This window comes from Eublepharis macularius, chromosome 2 (assembly GCF_028583425.1).
Source record: "Eublepharis macularius isolate TG4126 chromosome 2, MPM_Emac_v1.0, whole genome shotgun sequence".
In the NCBI taxonomy this organism is placed as follows: Eukaryota; Metazoa; Chordata; class Lepidosauria; order Squamata; family Eublepharidae; genus Eublepharis; species Eublepharis macularius.
In genome coordinates, this window is record NC_072791.1 from 8810185 (window position 1) to 8827410 (window position 17226).

The 17226-nt window shown below is 47.2% G+C and overlaps 1 protein-coding gene across 3 annotated transcripts in view; it reads left to right on the forward strand.

Annotated features, from left to right (window-relative positions):
* Window positions 1-17226, forward strand: part of SLC35F4 (solute carrier family 35 member F4) — a 195071-nt gene that overhangs the window by 139053 nt on the left and 38792 nt on the right. The window contains exon 1 of one of the 3 annotated variants that reach the window (XM_054972378.1): window positions 845-920. The exons of the other annotated variants lie outside the window; for them this stretch is intronic. Within the exon in view, the coding sequence (XP_054828353.1) occupies window positions 845-920 (76 nt within the window). Of the gene's footprint in view, window positions 1-844; window positions 921-17226 lie in introns of those variants that run through there. 3 annotated transcript variants of the gene reach the window in all.

Consider the following 17226-nt stretch of genomic DNA (forward strand, 5'->3'; position numbering starts at 1 on the left):
AGACCTATTGGTGGAGACCTCGGTGTACATGTTGGAGAATCTTGAAACAGAGCAGAAAATTGTAGCAGATTTAAAGGCTGCATTTTCTCCTTCATCCCTTTTCATATTTCGCATGAGAGCATGTAACAATTCAAATCTTAGAAGTCTGATTTTACTATTTATGGATGTTTGATGTTGATTTCGCTAAAGAATGGCCAGGAAGGTAGATTAATAGGTTATAAATTCTTCCCTGCGTCCTGTTACATATCGTTCTGTGTGGCACTCTGCTTGTAAGACCTTCTGTTTTGCCCTGTGATTAACTAGCAACAGAGAATCTCTCTGTTCCTCCCCCCCACCCCCAAGTATTATATACTGGAAGCTGGGAAGTAATTTCAAGTTTAGCAGGACGCAGCCAACCTAAACTCTCATGCATTTTTCATAGCACGAGCACCAGAAAATTGTGTTGCATCGTTCCTTTGCGGTTACTGCTGAAAGAAAACGTACCTGATCCGTGGGCATAGAGAGATCTCCTTTTGCGCGTACCGGGTGCTGTGATTCCAAACAGGTTCTCTCCATCTTAGAAGTTGAAAGCAGTATATTTTTTATTGTTTTCTGAACTGCTGGCTGTGCCCAACAATTGACAGCGAGGAAAAAGTGGCTGAGGTCAAGCGTTGTTTGAATGTGTTGCAAATGGTTTCCCGGGGAAACGGAGGAACTGCCCTCGTAGCTGGATGCCGCATCTCCAGACCGGCTTCTCTAGACACAGCAGAGAGGTATCTTGTGGTATTGTGGGGGGGTGCAGCCAAAAACAATGTCGAGGCGGAAGGAGACGAGAACACAACATCTTTAAGAACCATTCCAGAGAATGAAGAAACATACTGCAAGAGTGGCACCATTAGAATCTTTCACTATTGCCACATTAAATTCACCTAGAGCAGACGGTAAATGTATACATTTTTTTCCTACGTACCTTCCCTTCGGAATGAAATTAACTTCTGCCAGATTCTAATTTTTTTTCCCAAAGCCAGTCGGGTTTTTTTTAAAATGAATACGAAGGGACCGTTTTCAAAAAGCTGTGAATGTGTGTAAAGACTTTATTTTGTTGTGTCAATTTGCTACCTAAAATGTCTCGTTTTCTCCCTGATATATAAAAGAATAGCTTTGGAGTGGGAGGGGGAAAGACTGAGCTGAAAAGTTACGCGTCTTTCATTTTCAGCTCGCAAAGTGCTATCAAACCAGCTCTAGAACTTCTGATAATATTTCCATACGAAGCCCTTAATGCTTCTCTGCTTGAAATGTTTTATCATGTGGCGGCACTCGGCAGGGATTTGCTACTTATCCTGACCAGCTCGTAGTTAAAGACGGAAAGAAAGAGAACGTTTCCTTAAATGGCTCCCTGCAAGCATGTTATTTTGAAAGGGTAGGAAACAAATTCTTCAATAGATTGAAGATGCTGTCATTTCGACCTTCCGTGCCCCCTTTGCTCACCTGTGTGAAGATTTCCCCCTATTGGTAGCATACTGTTGGTCCTCCATCTACTGTTATGACAACAAAACTGCCTTATACTGAATCAGACCCTTGGTCCATCCAAGTCAGTATTGTCTACTCTGACTGGCAGCTGCCCTCCAGGTCTTCCACATCACCCACTGCCTGGTCCTTTTAACTGGAGGTGCCAGGGTTTGAACCTAGGACCTTTTGCGTGCCAAGCACTGAGCCACAGCCCCTCGTCAAGATCATAGAGCTGCGCACTTTCCAGACTAAGTAACGGGAGTGTCCTTTCCTGTTCTAGCTGGAGAGGCTTTGCAGGGAGAGAAGCTGCCTTTGAACATGAGAGTCAATTGGGGTGCCACGTGGCGTCAGCGCTGGGTTGGCCACTGTGTGAATCAGGGTGTTAGACTCAGGGCCAAGCTACAAGTGATGAATGACACTTGAACAGCACGTGAATAGGCTCACGTGTATTCCTCCCTGTTCACTTGTGCTCCACTTGATCACGTGATCAAGTGGAGCGCAAGTGAACAGGGAGGAATACACATGAGTCTGTTCACTTGCCGTTCAAGTGTCATTTGATGGTCGTTGTGGATTTTCCGGGCTGTATCGCCGTGGTCTTGGCATTGTAGTTCCTGACGTTTCGCCAGCAGCTGTGACTGGCGTCTTCAGAGGTGTAGCACCGAAAGACAAGTCATTCATCACTTGTAGCTTGGCTCTCACTGGGCTTTGGTTAGATCCAGGGCACCTTGGGGTTCTAACCCCTTTGTTGTTCTAGCCCCTTTGATGTTCTAACCTAAGCAGATCTGTCTTTAGGGGCACTCCAGCAACAATTTGCTTCTAAGTATAAAAAATGCATTGGTGTTTGTCCCAACCTTCTTCCGACGATCTTGGGGCATGGTTTCTCCCTCTCCCATTTTGCCTTTGCAACAACCCCGAGAGATAGATCAGGCTGAGTGATGGGCCCAAAGTCATCCCCTTGGATTCTTGGCTGAGCAGGGATTGGAACTCAAGACTCCCCAGTCTGTAGTCCATCGTTCTAGCCACTAGACCACACTGGCTGTCATCACAAAGTAAGGATAATGATCCATGAGAAGGTTGACCCCTGGTTAGGCCAGAGATGAAGTGTCCAGGAGAACTGAACGTAGGGTGACCAATCCAGCTAAACAGACACCCTGATTACACCTTTGGCACGGCTTTTCTGCTCTGGTGGTTGTGCTTGCAAAATTAAGACTGAAAACAGAGGGTCACTTTCAGTCGGCAACAAAAGATGACCTATTTTACACAGCAAGAAATATCAACCACTGGGTATTCCTTTCTTGGTGGGTGTGTTTATATAGAATCTCTCTACATGAGACATCTGACACATGAAGAACATGTGTCGGGAGATGCAAAGGTAGCTGAGAAGGGTGGTATGAAAAGACAGAGCTGGGGGCAGGGCAAAGGCTTTGCTGTGCACTGGAGCTGTGTGAAGGGGCTGTGAAATGCCAGAAGGGAAACTTCAGTCCATTACAATCTCTCCAAGACCAAGCCTGGCTCTGGAAGGCAGTGCCAGCCCATTTCCATTCCTCGCTGCCCTCTGGTTGTGATCCCACACAGTTTTAGACTGGAGAGGTGAAACTGACAGAGCCTTCTGGGTGGCAAAGATGAAATTAACAAACCTTCTGAGGAGCGATCTCCGCCGGCTCAGTCTTTTCAAACTACGCTTCCTGGCTAACATTGCAATTCCCAACACTTAATGAACACTCACCTAGGTGTCTCGTGTAGAGAGACTCATAGATGCAGCTATTGATACAGAAACATGTTGTCAAGCGCTGGTTCACACATGTAGATGCACCCCTAGATAACAAAAACATGGTTACTCACATGTGTGAAAGAGCTACCCCTGGTCAAAGGTAGACGCTTCCCATCTTCTCATTTCAAGCAGAGTGTCAGTTTCACAAGTACAATTCGTCTCCTTAAATGATGCTGAATTAACGTGGGGGCCTGTGGGGGCTTCCCTGTGCGGATGAGTTTCTGGGAGTTCATTTGGACCTTTAAAGCTATCCTTGGCCCAGCTGTGGGACTGGAGCCTCACCAAAGCAGCAGGAGAATGTACGTTGTTCTTGTGGCCCCTTCTTATTTTCCCCGGGCAATGCTGATCGCCACCTTGGGGTCAGGAAGCAGTTTTCCCCAGGCCAGTTTGGCTAGGGATCCTGACGGTGTTTCGCCATCTTCTGGGCATGGAGCAGGGGTCACTGCAGGTGTGTGGGGGGGGGGGAGATAGTTGTGAATTTCCTGCATTGTACAGGGAATTGGACTAGATGACCCTAGAGGTCCCTTCCAACCCTTTGATCCTATGATGACTAAGACATTTTGGAACTGCGCTGTAATATGCGATTGTCATTTGGGCACATAGTGAGCACCTATACAGTTTCCTAGGGGACGTGGAATTGTCTGGTATAGCCCGATCTCGTCAGATCTCAGAAGCTAAGCAAGATCAGTACTTTGATGGGTGACCATCAATGAAGGTTGCAGAAGAAGGCAACGGCCGACCACCTCTGCTTCTCACTTGCCTTGAAAACCCTTTGCAGAGGTTGCCATAAATCAGTTAACGGAACATATTTATTTATGTCATTTATAGTCCGCCTTTCTCACTGAGACTCAAGGCGGATTATGCAGCATGAGGTTCATACCATCAGTATCAAGTACATTTCAATACAATACCATAAGGTAAACAGATACAAGTTAAAAGACATAGCATTAGCAAGGATCCAAGACAGAGTAGAAAAAACACTGGAGCAAAACATAATCAATTCTAGGATTAACATTAGACAACATGGATCATATAAATATAAACATGCGCACTGTGCTATCAAGGTCAGCATTGCCTACTCTGTCTGGCAGGGGCACTCTGCAGTCTCAGATGGAGGTCTTGCACATTACCTGCTACCTGATCCTTTGAAGTGGAGATCTCAGGAACTGAACCTGGGACCTTCTGCATGCCAAACAGATGCCCCGCCACTGAGCCACAGGCCCATCCCAAGCAAGAGTGCATTGTCCACTCAGGGACATTCAGTTATGAATCATTGCTATAGCACAATAATGAAGTATTTACAGTCTGGCCTGGTCAGAAGGAACCAGTGGGATAGCAGGTGAAGGTACAGGATTGCAATTCAGATCTGGAATTTGGGGGGGAAGCTGGATTTTTGCCTATCTGGCTGAATCCAGCTTTCTCAAATCAAATCAGAGAATCCCAGATCTCTGATTTGATAACTCCAGATGAATCCAGGTGAATCTGGGGAACGTGGCTTCAGTCTCTGGCTGGCTCCTTCCTGGGCTTCTCCCTTGTTTTTTTTCAAGAGGGGCAGGGAAGGAGGGAGGGGCAGGGAGGGAGGAAGGGGGGAGTGAGTGGCCAACCCATGTGCGGGAGCTCTCCTTGTGTGCCTGGCTTTTGTGAGTGTTACTGGTTCAGTTGGGCTAAGTTGCCACTCTGTCCCTTGCTTCAATTTGGTTTGGGTGGAATTCTCTGTTTTGACATGATTCTCTGGTTTGATGTTGGTCCCCTTGTTTCACTTTGGTTCTGGGGGGGATTCCATCCATTCCCCTGCTTCTGTTGGACTTCCTCTTGCATTTGGGGATCTCCTTTTGGTCACTGGCAGCCTTGCCCCTGTGTGTTTCTGCCTGAGAGCCTGCTTGGAAACGCTTCCCCATAGGAAACAATGGAGAGTGGCTGGGAGCACCTGCTTCAGGGGCCCAGAGAATTGGCCCCCGGGGTCCAATGCTCCTGAAACTTGGGTGGTCTTTAGAGGACAGCCAGGAGTAGATTCCCTGCAAATTTTGTGGAAGTTCCTTGAAAAATGCCATACCCAGCCCCCTGGATAATTTACAAAAGGGTTTTTTAAACATTACTGTGCATATTTGTAACTTGTACGTGATGTAAAATTCCCCGCTCTTTTCTTGATGGTACACCTGTGGAAAAGCCTGGTCTTCTTTTTGGGTAGAATCTGCTCCTGGTTAAGCACACATGCACCATTAGTGGTATATTAAAGACACTTTTCATAGCTTCTCAGTCATTTTATTACCAGAGCTTCTTGAAATTGTTACCTCCTGAAAGAAAAGATGCCAAGACTCTTGAAAGTGTCTCTTCTGAAACCAGCAAGCTTTAATGAGATTTGGGCTGGCTGTATGGAGTTAACTCCCGAGTGGTAAGGGAATTTCCGCATATGGCCAAAGGCTTCCTTGCTTTGTGTAACTTTACAACATTGAAAATGAGTTCCTGAGCGAGAGATCGGGAGAGTGGATCAAACTGAGACAACCTTCTGACCAGTGTGTCAAGTTTGGGGTGGGGAAGGGTCCTAAGCAAGACATGATGCCATAGAGTCCACTCTCTACAGCAGTTTTTTTTCTTCAGCGGAATTGATCTGTGTAGTCTGGGAGATGGATGGTTATTTTGAGGTCTCCAGGCCCCACCTGGAGATTGGTAACTCTACCCCCACTCCCACCTCTCCAGCTGGCCACCTTGATGACTCTGGAGATTGTCAGGCTTCTGACATCCGGTGCTAACAGATGACATCATCTTTGGGCGACTCTTTCCAGTGCTGACAGATGACATCATCTTCGGGCGATTCCTTCCCCTTCCACCTGCCTGGAGCTGATGGACAACAGACCACTTGTATGCTTGCTGTTTAGGATGACTCAGTGGCTTGAGAGGAAAGGAAAGGGTCCCGCCAGGCATGGGGGCTGTCGCCATGCGGTTCCTGATGGGGTGGAGTTGGGTTGGTGCAGATTTTTCATGGTGGCCAGGCAGAGCAATAAACTTGACTATCTTAGAGTCTCTCTACATGAGACATCTGTTACGTGAAGAACGTGTGTTGGGAGATCCAGTGTTAGCTGGGAAGGATAGTTTTAAAAGACAGAGCAAGGGCAAAGGCTCTGCTATACACTGGAGCTGTGTGAAGGGGCTGTGAAATGCCAGAAGGGAAACTTAAGCCCATTATAACCTCTCCAGGTCCAAGCCTGCCTCTGGAAGGCAGCTCCGGCCCATTTTCATTCCTCATTGCCCTCTGGTTGCGATCCCACACAGTTTTAGACTGGAAAGGTGAAATTGATAGAGTCTTCAGGGAGCCGAAGATGAAATTAACAAACCCTCTCTCCTCTAGCTCTGTCCTTTTAAACTATGCTTCCCAGCACAGTTTTGGACTGGAGACTTGAAATTGTCAGAGCCTTTGGGGAGGCAAAGATGAAATTAACAAACCCTCAGAAGAGCAATCTCCACTGGCTCTGTCTTTTAAAACTAAGCTTCCCAGCACAGTTTTAGACTGCAGCGGTGACATAGACAGAGCCTTCAAGGAGGCACAGATGAAATTAACAAACCCTCAGAAGAGCGATCTCCTCTGGCTCTGTCTTTTAAAACTAAACTTCCCAGCACAGTTTTAGACTGGAGAGGTGAAATTGACAGAGCCTTTGAGGAGGCACAGATGAAATTAACAAACCTTCTGAGGAGAGATCTCCTCTGGCTCTGTCTTTCAAAACTACACTTCCCAGCTAACATTGCGTCTCTCTACATTTGATGAACATACACCAAGGAATCTCGCATAGAGGAATCTCGTATAGACCAGGATGCCTACATTTAGCTGACAAGTGTCCAACCAGTGTCAGGCATCACTTGTAGCTTGGCTCTCTGTCCCTTACAAAGCATGAATCATCCATAGCTTGCACTTTATTTGGTACACGGAAAAACTATTTATCATATTTTTGCCTGGGAACTGTTGTTTGCAAGTGGGCTCAACCGGCCATTGAGGATATCTCATTATGGTAGTCCTCAGCGATATGTAGATGTTCTATTGAAGTGTCAGGAAGAGAGAGAAAAGGCCCACTTTATGAAAGGCTCTTTCAGCCTTGTCATTGAAATCTCAGTGAAGTGCAGCACTCCATTCATTCACAAATCAGACTTTTGAACCTATAAGGCTGTGGGGCTGATTCATAAAATCCGTGTGCTTCATTGGTGCACGACGGCCAAAGAGAGGGGATGAATGGGAGCCAGGGAGTGGGTGGAAACTTTCAACCAAGCAGACAAACCAAAAGAGATCCGTTTTAAAACTAAGGTGAATGTTTGTTGGAAAGGTGGCTAGAAAGTAAGAAAAAATGCAGCTAATCTAGAAGGGCGAGGCGATAACTTAGAGATAGAACATACAATGTTTTCTTAGAAGTTCCAGGAGCCCCAGGCTGATGGCCAAATCACGTTTTATCGGTTTTGGGTAGGTAGCCATGCTGGCTTGCAGTAGAACAGCAGGATTTGAATCCATTGGCACCTTAGAGACCAACAGGATTTTCACAGCGTAAGCTTTCGAGCATCAAATCTCCTCTGATATCTGAAGAAGGGAGCTTTGACTCTCAAAAGCTGAAAATCTCGTTGAGCTCTAAGGTTCCGCTGGTCTCAAATCTTAACTTTTTATCAGATATCTGTAATCAGATCTCTTGACATTTCCTGTAAGGCTAAAAAGCAAATGGTAGGGGTAAGGTTACCAGCAGCCTAGAGAAGAAAAAAAAAACTCCTTTTCCTTTAACAGAGGTTTAATGAGTGAAAATGGATAACTGAAGTTTTTCATACCATGGAACTAAATAACCTCACCTGTTCAATAACATCCCATTAAGCCTCTGTTAAAGGGTCGGAAGAGTTTTTTTCTCCAGATCTGTTGGCAACCCTATATAGAGAGGAGTATTGAGGCTGTGCAATTGGGAGAGGGTTTTTTTTTTACCATCCCCTATTGTGGAACTTTCCCAATTGAAACTGACTGCAGAGGCTGCTAAAGATAACGTGAACCGCAATAAAAATGATTAAAGATAGTCATAACACAAGGATAAAACAACAGTAGATAAAAATGTGGAGAAATCTTGCAAAAAAAAATCAGAGCCAAGTGTTGGAGTAAATAAAACAGGCACCTGAAACTTAAAAGAGTAGGCACTGCATAAACCTCGAAGGGGAGGTCGTGGTCTCTCTAGATGTGTATTTAGAAGCCTTGCAGCAGTTAAAAAGTAAATAGCTGTTAAAAAATAAAAGAGAGCCCAAATGGTCTCAGAATGCCTCTGCGTGGGGAGGAGGGACTCTTCCTTCCCACATCAAGCCATTTCCCCATATCACAAGAGCACAGGAGTTTTTCCCCAGTTTTTACTGCTCCACATGCACAAAATACTCCACGTGGAGCAGAAAAAACGGGGAAAAACTCCCTCCCTTGTTATTTTAACAGGAGGAAGCGGCTTGAGAGGGGAGGGAAAGGTCCCTCTTCCCCTCACAGAGGCATTCCGTGGCCATTTAGAGTCTCCTTTATTTTTAACAGCTTCTCCCCAAAACTGCTGTGTAGCTGCAGGGAACTCAAGTTGCGTCTGGGGAACTCAGATCCAACTCCTTAAAAACCTGCACGTCTAGCTTGGCCTCAGTGGAGATGCCTCTGCTGAAAAAGCCCCAACTCTAGATGCCAGCCGCTGAATCCCAGCAGATGGGGTGCTTAGATCTGGGGCCTCTGAGACCGCTCTTCACTGATGCATTGATCTTGTTATTATCTTTCCACGAAAATCAGAATGCAAAAGAGCTTGCAAATCTCAAAACGATATATTTAGAACAAGAAGAAGTCTAGTAATAAAGCAGATTAAAATGGTTTTTTTTTAAGAGCAGCAATCACCATTAAATTAGGCATAGTTAGATATCATCTAATACGTGACAATGATTATAAACTATTAAGTAGACCTATGTATAAGGTGCCCTGACCTGGATGGCCCAGGCTAGCCTGATTTAAAGCTAAGTGGGGTTGGCCCTAGCTAGTACTTGGATGGGAGGCCACCAACGAAGTCCAGAGTTGCTACACAGAGGAAGGCAATGACAAACCACCTCTGTTTGCCCAGGAGGGGTCACCATAAGTCGGCTATAATATGATGGCATGTGCACATATACACACACACTCACACGTGAATCAGGTGTGCACAATTAAGGCTTAGAAAAATCCCGACTTGAGAACTAGAACATTTATTTCTTTATGTCATTTATAGTCCGCCTTTCTCACTGAGACTCAAGGCGGATTACATAGTGTGAGATTAGTACAATCAGTAGCAAAAGACAAAAGCAGGCATTCTCCATACAGTGTCAAGGACATTTCCATAAACAATATCATAGGGTAAATGAATACAAGTTTACAAAGACATAGCATTAGCAAGGATCCAATACAGGGTTGAAGAATGGCTGAAACAGAACATAATCAGTTGTAGGACTGACAACAGACAACATGAAGCACAGGCAGTATATAGGAGGACATATTTAAAGCAACGGATAATATGTAAGGCAACATAATGGTGAAATGTATGGTTCCTAACTCATTAGAGAAATACCTGGGACCCCCTCCTTACAATACAGCCCTCCTATCTGAGTAAAAAGCCTTTTTGAATAATTCGGTTTTGCATCGTTTGCAGAAAGCTAGGAGGGTGGGGGCTCTCCTGGCCTCCTTGGGCAGATCGTTCCACAGGGCAGGGGCCACCACAGAGAAGGCCCGTGTACGGGCTGCTGTTGATTTCGCCCATGTGCAGCCTGACACCTGCAGGAGACCCTGTTCGGATGAGCAAAGCTGCTGTGGAGGGACGTAGGGAGGGAGGCGGTCCCATAGGTATGCCGGACTAAGGACTGAGCATGGTAACTGATAGGTAACCAGTGGAGTGCGTGTGGGATGGGAGTGATGTTCATGCTCCTGCTTGCTCCTGCTAACAGTTAAGCTGCAGCATTTTGCACCAATTGGAGCCTCCTAGTTAACTTAGATAGGAGACCAATGTGTAGTGCATTACAATAGTCAAGTTTTGAAGTTACCATAGCATGGATCCAGGTGGCCAGGTCGGCCGAGTCGGGGTAAGAAGCCATTCTCCAGGCTAGAGTTTGCTTCTTGCTGTGCGCTGGATGGGATGGATGTTTGTTGAAGCCCTATCAAAACACACTCAGGGAGGCCGTTCCACAGGGCAGGGGCCACCACAGAGAAGGCTCGTGTACGGGCTGCTGTTGATTTCGCCCATGTGCAGCCTGACACCTGCAGGAGACCCTGTTCGGATGAGCGAAGCTGCTGTGGAGGGACGTAGGGAGGGAGGCGGTCCCTTGGGCATAACAGCAACCATGCTGGATCATGGCTTTCCTTCTCATTAATGACCCAGCAGCTGGTATTCAAATATTCATTTATTTATTTGCTTCATTTATTCCCCACTTTGGGGGACCAAAAGCAGTTTATATTGTTCTATTTGCTTCCGACAGCCCTGTGAGGTAGGCTAGGCTGAGAGTGTGCGATGGGTCCAAAGTCACTCAGCAAGCTCCCGTGGCAGAGTGGGGCTTATCCTAATCCAACCACTACACCACTCTGGCTCTGATGTACTGCCTCTGACTATGAAGGTTCTATTTAGTCATGGGCCGTCGTCACAGGGGGTCCTTATTTTGTCAGTTTTGCACTAGAAATCGTTTCTTCTGTTATCGTTATTAGAACGGATTCTCCCGTCTTTTGAAGACTGCTTGCGTTTCCAGTCAGTCACATTCCAGTCAGTCACATTCTACAGTCAGTCAAAGTGCCTCCAGAAACGAGGCCCTAAAAATCCCGCCCCCTTAAAAAAATTTTTTTTCCGCATATTTGCGTTATATCACTCTTCTATTATAATGTTGTACTGGGCCAACCCAAAAGCCGTGATAGGTAGCAGAGGTTTCCCACCCATGGCAGAATAGCGCTATAGCGTTATAGCGCTATAAGGCTGACGTTTTTTTAAAAAAATTACTTTGAGGCTTAATTGCGAGTTGCACTGGGGCTTGTGGGAGTGTAGGGCAGGAGAATCAGTGTTAGGTGAGACAGATGATCAGGGAGAGTGAGCGTTTTGGTGTTGCAAAGCGTTCATAGTCGATCTAGGGCATTCACATGGAAGTGGATAAAGACGACATAAAGAGTCAGAAAGCATGAATTGGGGAGAACAGCGAAATTGCAAGAGAGCCGAAATAAGGTGAGAATTCAGCGGGAGATGGCGCTAGTTTGGCGCTAAATTTATGGCCGTGTGACGACGGCCATGGATGGGTCTGTCCTCCCTGAATATTTCCAAGCCTCTCTTTAAAGTTGTCTCAGTTAATGGCCATCACTATTTCCTGTTGTTAGGGTAGCCATTTCTGGGTTGGGAAATTCCTCGAGATTTTGGGGTTGGTGCCTGGGGAGGGTGAGATTTGAGGAGGGGAGAGACCTCAGAAGGGTATAATGCCGGAGAGTCCGCCTTCCAAAGCAGCCATTTTCTCCAGGGGCGTTGATCTCTGTATTCTGGAAATCAGGGCTGTTTCCAGATGGCTTACCTGGCTCCGGAACGTTGCGCCATCTTGTGGGGAAAATGCGAAATACCGCGTTTTCTCGCGCGAGTTTTGCGCGATGTCGCATGATGTCGCGCAAAACTTGCGCGAGAAAATGCGATATTTCGCATTTTCCCCACAAGATGGCGCAACGTTCCGGAGCCAGGTAAGCCGTCTGGAAACAGCCCAGTTTTCATTCCAGGGACTCTTCAGACACCCCTGATGGTTTGCCAACTCTACCTGCCATTATGAGTTCCAGAAGTTAATTGCTCCTGTGCCTTTTGAGGGAGTTACACAGTCCCGATTTATTTATTTTATTTTTATTTGTTTATGTCATTTATATGCTGCCTTTCTCAGAGACCCAAGGCGGATTACAGAGTGTGAGATCAGTACAGTCGATATCGAGGACATTTTGATAAACAATGCCATAGAGTAAATAAATGCAAGTTTACAAAGACATAGCATTAGCAAGAATCCAATAACGCTGAAATAGAATATAAGCAATTCTAGGGCTGATGTTAGACAACATAGAACTCCCCAGCCCCGATAGGGTCATACTTAAGGCAACATAGATCCAGAGGAGTTAGCTGTGTTAATCTATAGTCACAAAATAGTAAAGAAGAGTCCAGTAGCACCTTTAAGACTAACCAACTTTATTGTGGCATAAGCTTTCGAGAACCACAGCTGTCTTCATCAGATGCATGGAGGGTATGCATCTCCCTCCATGCATCTGACGAAGACAGCTGTGGTTCTCAAAAGCTTATGCTACAATAAAATTGTTAGTCTTAAAAGTGCTACTGGACTCTTTACTACTTAAAGCAACAGGTAGTACATAGGAACAGAGACTTAAAGCAATAGCTAGGACATATGGCAACATAGTTGTGAAGTCTACAGTCCCTAACTTGTTATTGAACCATCTCTTTGAGACCCCCTCCCTACAATACCGCCCTCCTGTCTGAGTAAAAAGCCCTTTTGAATCATTCAGTTTTGATGGTTGTTGTGGGTTTTCTGGGCTGTATTGCCGTGGTCTTGGCATTGTAGTTCCTGACGTTTCGCCAGCAGCTGTGGCTGGCATCTTCAGAGGTGTAGCACCAAAAGACAGAGATCTCTCAGTGTCACACCTCTGAAGATGCCAGTCACAGCTGCTGGCGAAACGTCAGGAACTACAATACCAAGACCACGGCAATACAGCCCAGAAAACCCACAACAACCATCGTTCTCCGGCTGTGAAAGCCTTCGACAATACATTCAGTTTTGCATTGTTTGCAGAAGGCCAGGAGCATGGGGGCTCTCCTGGCCTCCTCAGGCAAGCCATTCTGTAGGGCGGGGGCCACCACAGAGAAAGCCTGTGTACAGGCAGCTGTTGATTTTGCCCATGTGCAGCCTGGCACCTGCAGGAGACCCTGTTCAGATGAAAGCAGCTGCTGTGGAGGAACAGAGGGGGAGAGGCAGTCCCGTAAGTATGCCAAGTCAAGGCCGTGAAGAGCTTTGTATGTAATAACCAATACCGGGAACTGAGCACGGTAACTGATAGGTAGCCAATGGAGCCACTGTAGGATGGGAGTGATGTTCAAGCTCCTGCTCGCTCCTGATAATAGTCGAGCTGCAGCATTTTGCACCAATTGGAGCCTCCTAGTTAACTTAGATGGGAGACTTATGTTTAGTGCATTACAATAGTCAAGCCTTGATGGAGCCACAGTGTTTTGTACCAATTGGAGTCTTATAAAGGCCAATCTCCGAAAAAGAATTCTCAGCTTAACGGAAAGCAGGTAGCGGCAGGATCCCTTTATATTCCCTGTGTTGGCCCCAGCCATTCTGCCCATGTCAGAACGTGCTTTAGAACCAGGGCTGGATCGATATGGGGGGCAGGGGGGGGGGTAGTCTGCCCCCGGCGCTGTCAAAGAGGGGGTGCTGGGCACAGCTGCCAGCCACCAGGAGCGTGCGGGCGGCTGAGCAGAGGGCTGAGAGTCCACCTGCGCCGAGGGCAGGGGGCACGCAGCAAGCCTGCTGCCCCATCAGCGTGTCGCCCGCATGGCAAGCCAGCTGCCCCAGTGTGCCACAGAGCTGGCGGCAGCAGCATGGGTGGCTGGGAGGCTGCCCCGGCCATTCGCCTGCCCCCTGTCCTGCAGGCCAGGCAAATGGCTGGGGCAGCCGGCTTGCCACGGGACGGCACGCTCCGCCCTGCATGATGACGTCACGGAAGGCAACTTGGGTTGCCCTGGGTGCCAGCAACCCTAGATCCAGCCCTGTTTCGAACTGTCACACTACAAGGTGTGTACAAGGCCGGTCAGCCTGCCTACGATGCTCCCACTTGCCTCTGCTCCGGCAGTCCCGTCATTTCTCCAAACAAACAGCTGAGCAATTTCAGGTGTCTCTGGAACCAGCTGCAGTTACCTTCTGTTGGGGCAGCGGGATAGATTTAATGAACAAGGAGGCTTGATAAATTTGCCAGAATATCTGTTCCCCTTGAAGGGTCAGGGCAGGTTTTTGCAAGGTGCTTAGCTATAGCACTCGGAAAGGATACCGTACAGGGTTTTCCAACAGCTGCAGTGGAATATTGATCAGCTTTAGCTCTCCAAACATCAGGGACAAATATTCTAGCTGATCAAGGATTATCTGTGAATTAAAGGCAATCTCCCCAGAGCTGACCAGTGCCCTGCGTCCTGTGAAATGCCACAGTGTGTGCGTGCGTAAGAGAGAGAGAGAGAGAGAGAGAGAGAGAGAGAGAGAGAGAGAGAGAGAGGCTGAAAAGGCTACGCTTCAGGGTTTCTAACTCTCTAGGAGTTCTTTGCTTGCGAAAGAGGGAAACGAACTCTGTGCCGTCTGTGCCGAAGGTACACGGCAGCCCACGTCTGGCCTCATTTCCTTACCGAACCAAATTCCGATGCAGCCCACATTGCAAGAGCTTCAATTATCAATGTAAATGCAAATAAAAGCTTGCCTCTTTTAATCAGGCAAAGACTCTTGGCTGATCAAGTTTTCGTTTCTCTTCTTCTTTTAAATGGCTTTTCTGCATAATTAGCTGGAGGATTTGGGGGGGTGGGGGAAGGGGAGGGAAGTCACCTGCTTTGCATACAGAAGATCTCCCTGGTTCAGTCCCAAGGATTTCAGGTAGGAGAGGATGAGATGGACATTTCTCTGCCCGAGACCCTGGATAGCTGCGGCTGCCAGACATTATGGAGCAAATAGGACCAATAGTCAGTGTAAGCCTTGGGGAGAGGCTGTGCAGCTCAGAGTTAGAGCAACTGCCTTGCATACAGAAGGTTGCTGGTTCAGTCCCTGGAGAGTTACCCATAGGAGACCATACTGAGCTAGCGGTTCTGACCCTGTGTAGGGCAGCTTTGAATGATCCCATTTGGAGTATTTTGTAGCCCAGGGCCTTATGGGAAAGGGAGGAGGAGATGAGGTCCTGCTTCTTTGGGTGGCAACCACAGGTCCTTCATACGGACCAATCCCTGCTTCAACTTTTGGCACAACAAATGCATCTTTTATCACTGCTCTTCTTCAAGGGGGCATCCATGGAACCATCCTGTTTGATCTGCATAATAACCCTGTGAGGTTGGTCATAGTGAGAGGTAATATCACCCGGTAGAAGGGTAACCAACCTCCAACCTCCCCTCTGTCTGGAGATCAGGGGGCGGGGCCACCAGCCATGTGACCATTTTCAAGTGATGCCGGAACACCGTTCCGCTGCGTTCTGGCTGGGGAAAAAAAGCCCTGGATAGGTATCCTGTGGCAACTTAATATGATTTTATTTGAGCCTAACTTGTAATTCCATGATCTCTCCAGGGCTGGTTGTTTCTCTGTTTTATTTATTGTTTCTGGCACCTTCAAATGCCATGAAGTAAAGAAGTCATACTACAGAAGTCAGGTCCCCTGGAGGAGATGGCAGCTTTAGAGGGTGGACTCTTCCCTCTTTAGAGGGAAGCTACACTGGCTTCCCGTGGAGTTCCGGATCAGGTTCAAGGTTTTGGTATTAACCTATAAAGCCCTAAACGGACTGGGACCAGCATACCCGAGGGACCATATACTCCCCGGAGGGTGCTGAGATCAGCCAGTAAGCACCTACTGGTGGTCCCTGGCCCCAGGGAGGCTCGATTGGCCTCAACCAGGGCCAGAGCCTTTTCGGTCCTGGCCCCAACCTGGTGGAACTCTCTGTCTGAGGACACTCGGGCCCGCCAAGATCTTGTCTCCTTCAGGCGGGTCTGTAAGACGGAGATGTTCTGCCAGATGTATGGTTGAGGCCATCAGGGTTTCCACCAAATGAGCCTCTCTCCCGGTCTCCTCTATGTCTGTAGGGGGTGTTGACCATCTACCCCCCATATATGAGCAACCACGCATGGTTAAGCCGCACCTTCACCTCCATCAGATGTTATATGGTTTTTATACGGTGAGCAGGTATTTTATTAGAAAGCTGTGTTAATTTATTGTGATTTTATCTTGTATATTTTATCTTCTGTTGTAACCCGCCTTGAGCCCGCTTGCGGGGATGGTGGGATATAATAATAATAATAATAATAATAATAATAATAATAATAATAATAATAATAATAATAATAATAATAATGGAAGCTCATCCCTGCTGAACTCTCTCCCCAAACTCTGCTTTCCTGGGCACTGCTCCCAAATCTCCAGAAGTTCCCCAAGTTGGAGTTGGCAACCCTTCCCAGTAGTTGTCATGGTTGGAAGAGGATTTGAGCCCAAGAATCACAGGTCCAAGTGTCACTGCACCACACTGGATCAGCATGCTCCATGCACCTTTGCCTAAGGTTGCCCTTCTGATTGTGGTGGGGTTCGTATTTTTCCAATGCTGTGTTCTCTTTCTGAGCTGAGCTTCAAACAGGGCTACCAGTTGAACAGTTTCCCACCAGCATGATCAGGTTTTCTCTCTCCTAGATAGTTGCCATTGAGAATTTCCACTAGGTAGGTTGCCAGCTCTAGGTTGGGAAATTCCTGGAGATTTGGGGAGAGTGGAGTACGGGGTGGGAAGGGACATGGCCTTAGTAAATAATAATAATGCACTTATATACCACCTTCCTGGGCAGTTTAGTGTCATGCTCAGAGTGGTGAACAAAGTCAGTGTTATTATTATCCCCACAATGCAGCTGGGGAGCTGGGGCTGAGAGGAGTGACTGACCCAACTGAGCTCATGGCAGAAGTGGGATTTGAACCAGTAGAGTGCTGATTCGCAGCCGAACCACTGAACCACAGTGCTACAGTGTCTAATGTCATACAGGCTACCCTCCAAAGCAGCCATTTCCTCCAGGGGAACCGATCTCTGTAGTTTGGAGATCAGTTGTAATTCTGTGAGGTCTCCAGGCGCCACCTGGAAGCTGACGGCCCTCGGAAAGGCTCACATGATGGTCTTCTCTTCCTTATATAAGTTCAAAGAGGTGGACATCTTCGTCTGTTCTAGCAAAAATAGATAGGTGTCCTGCGGC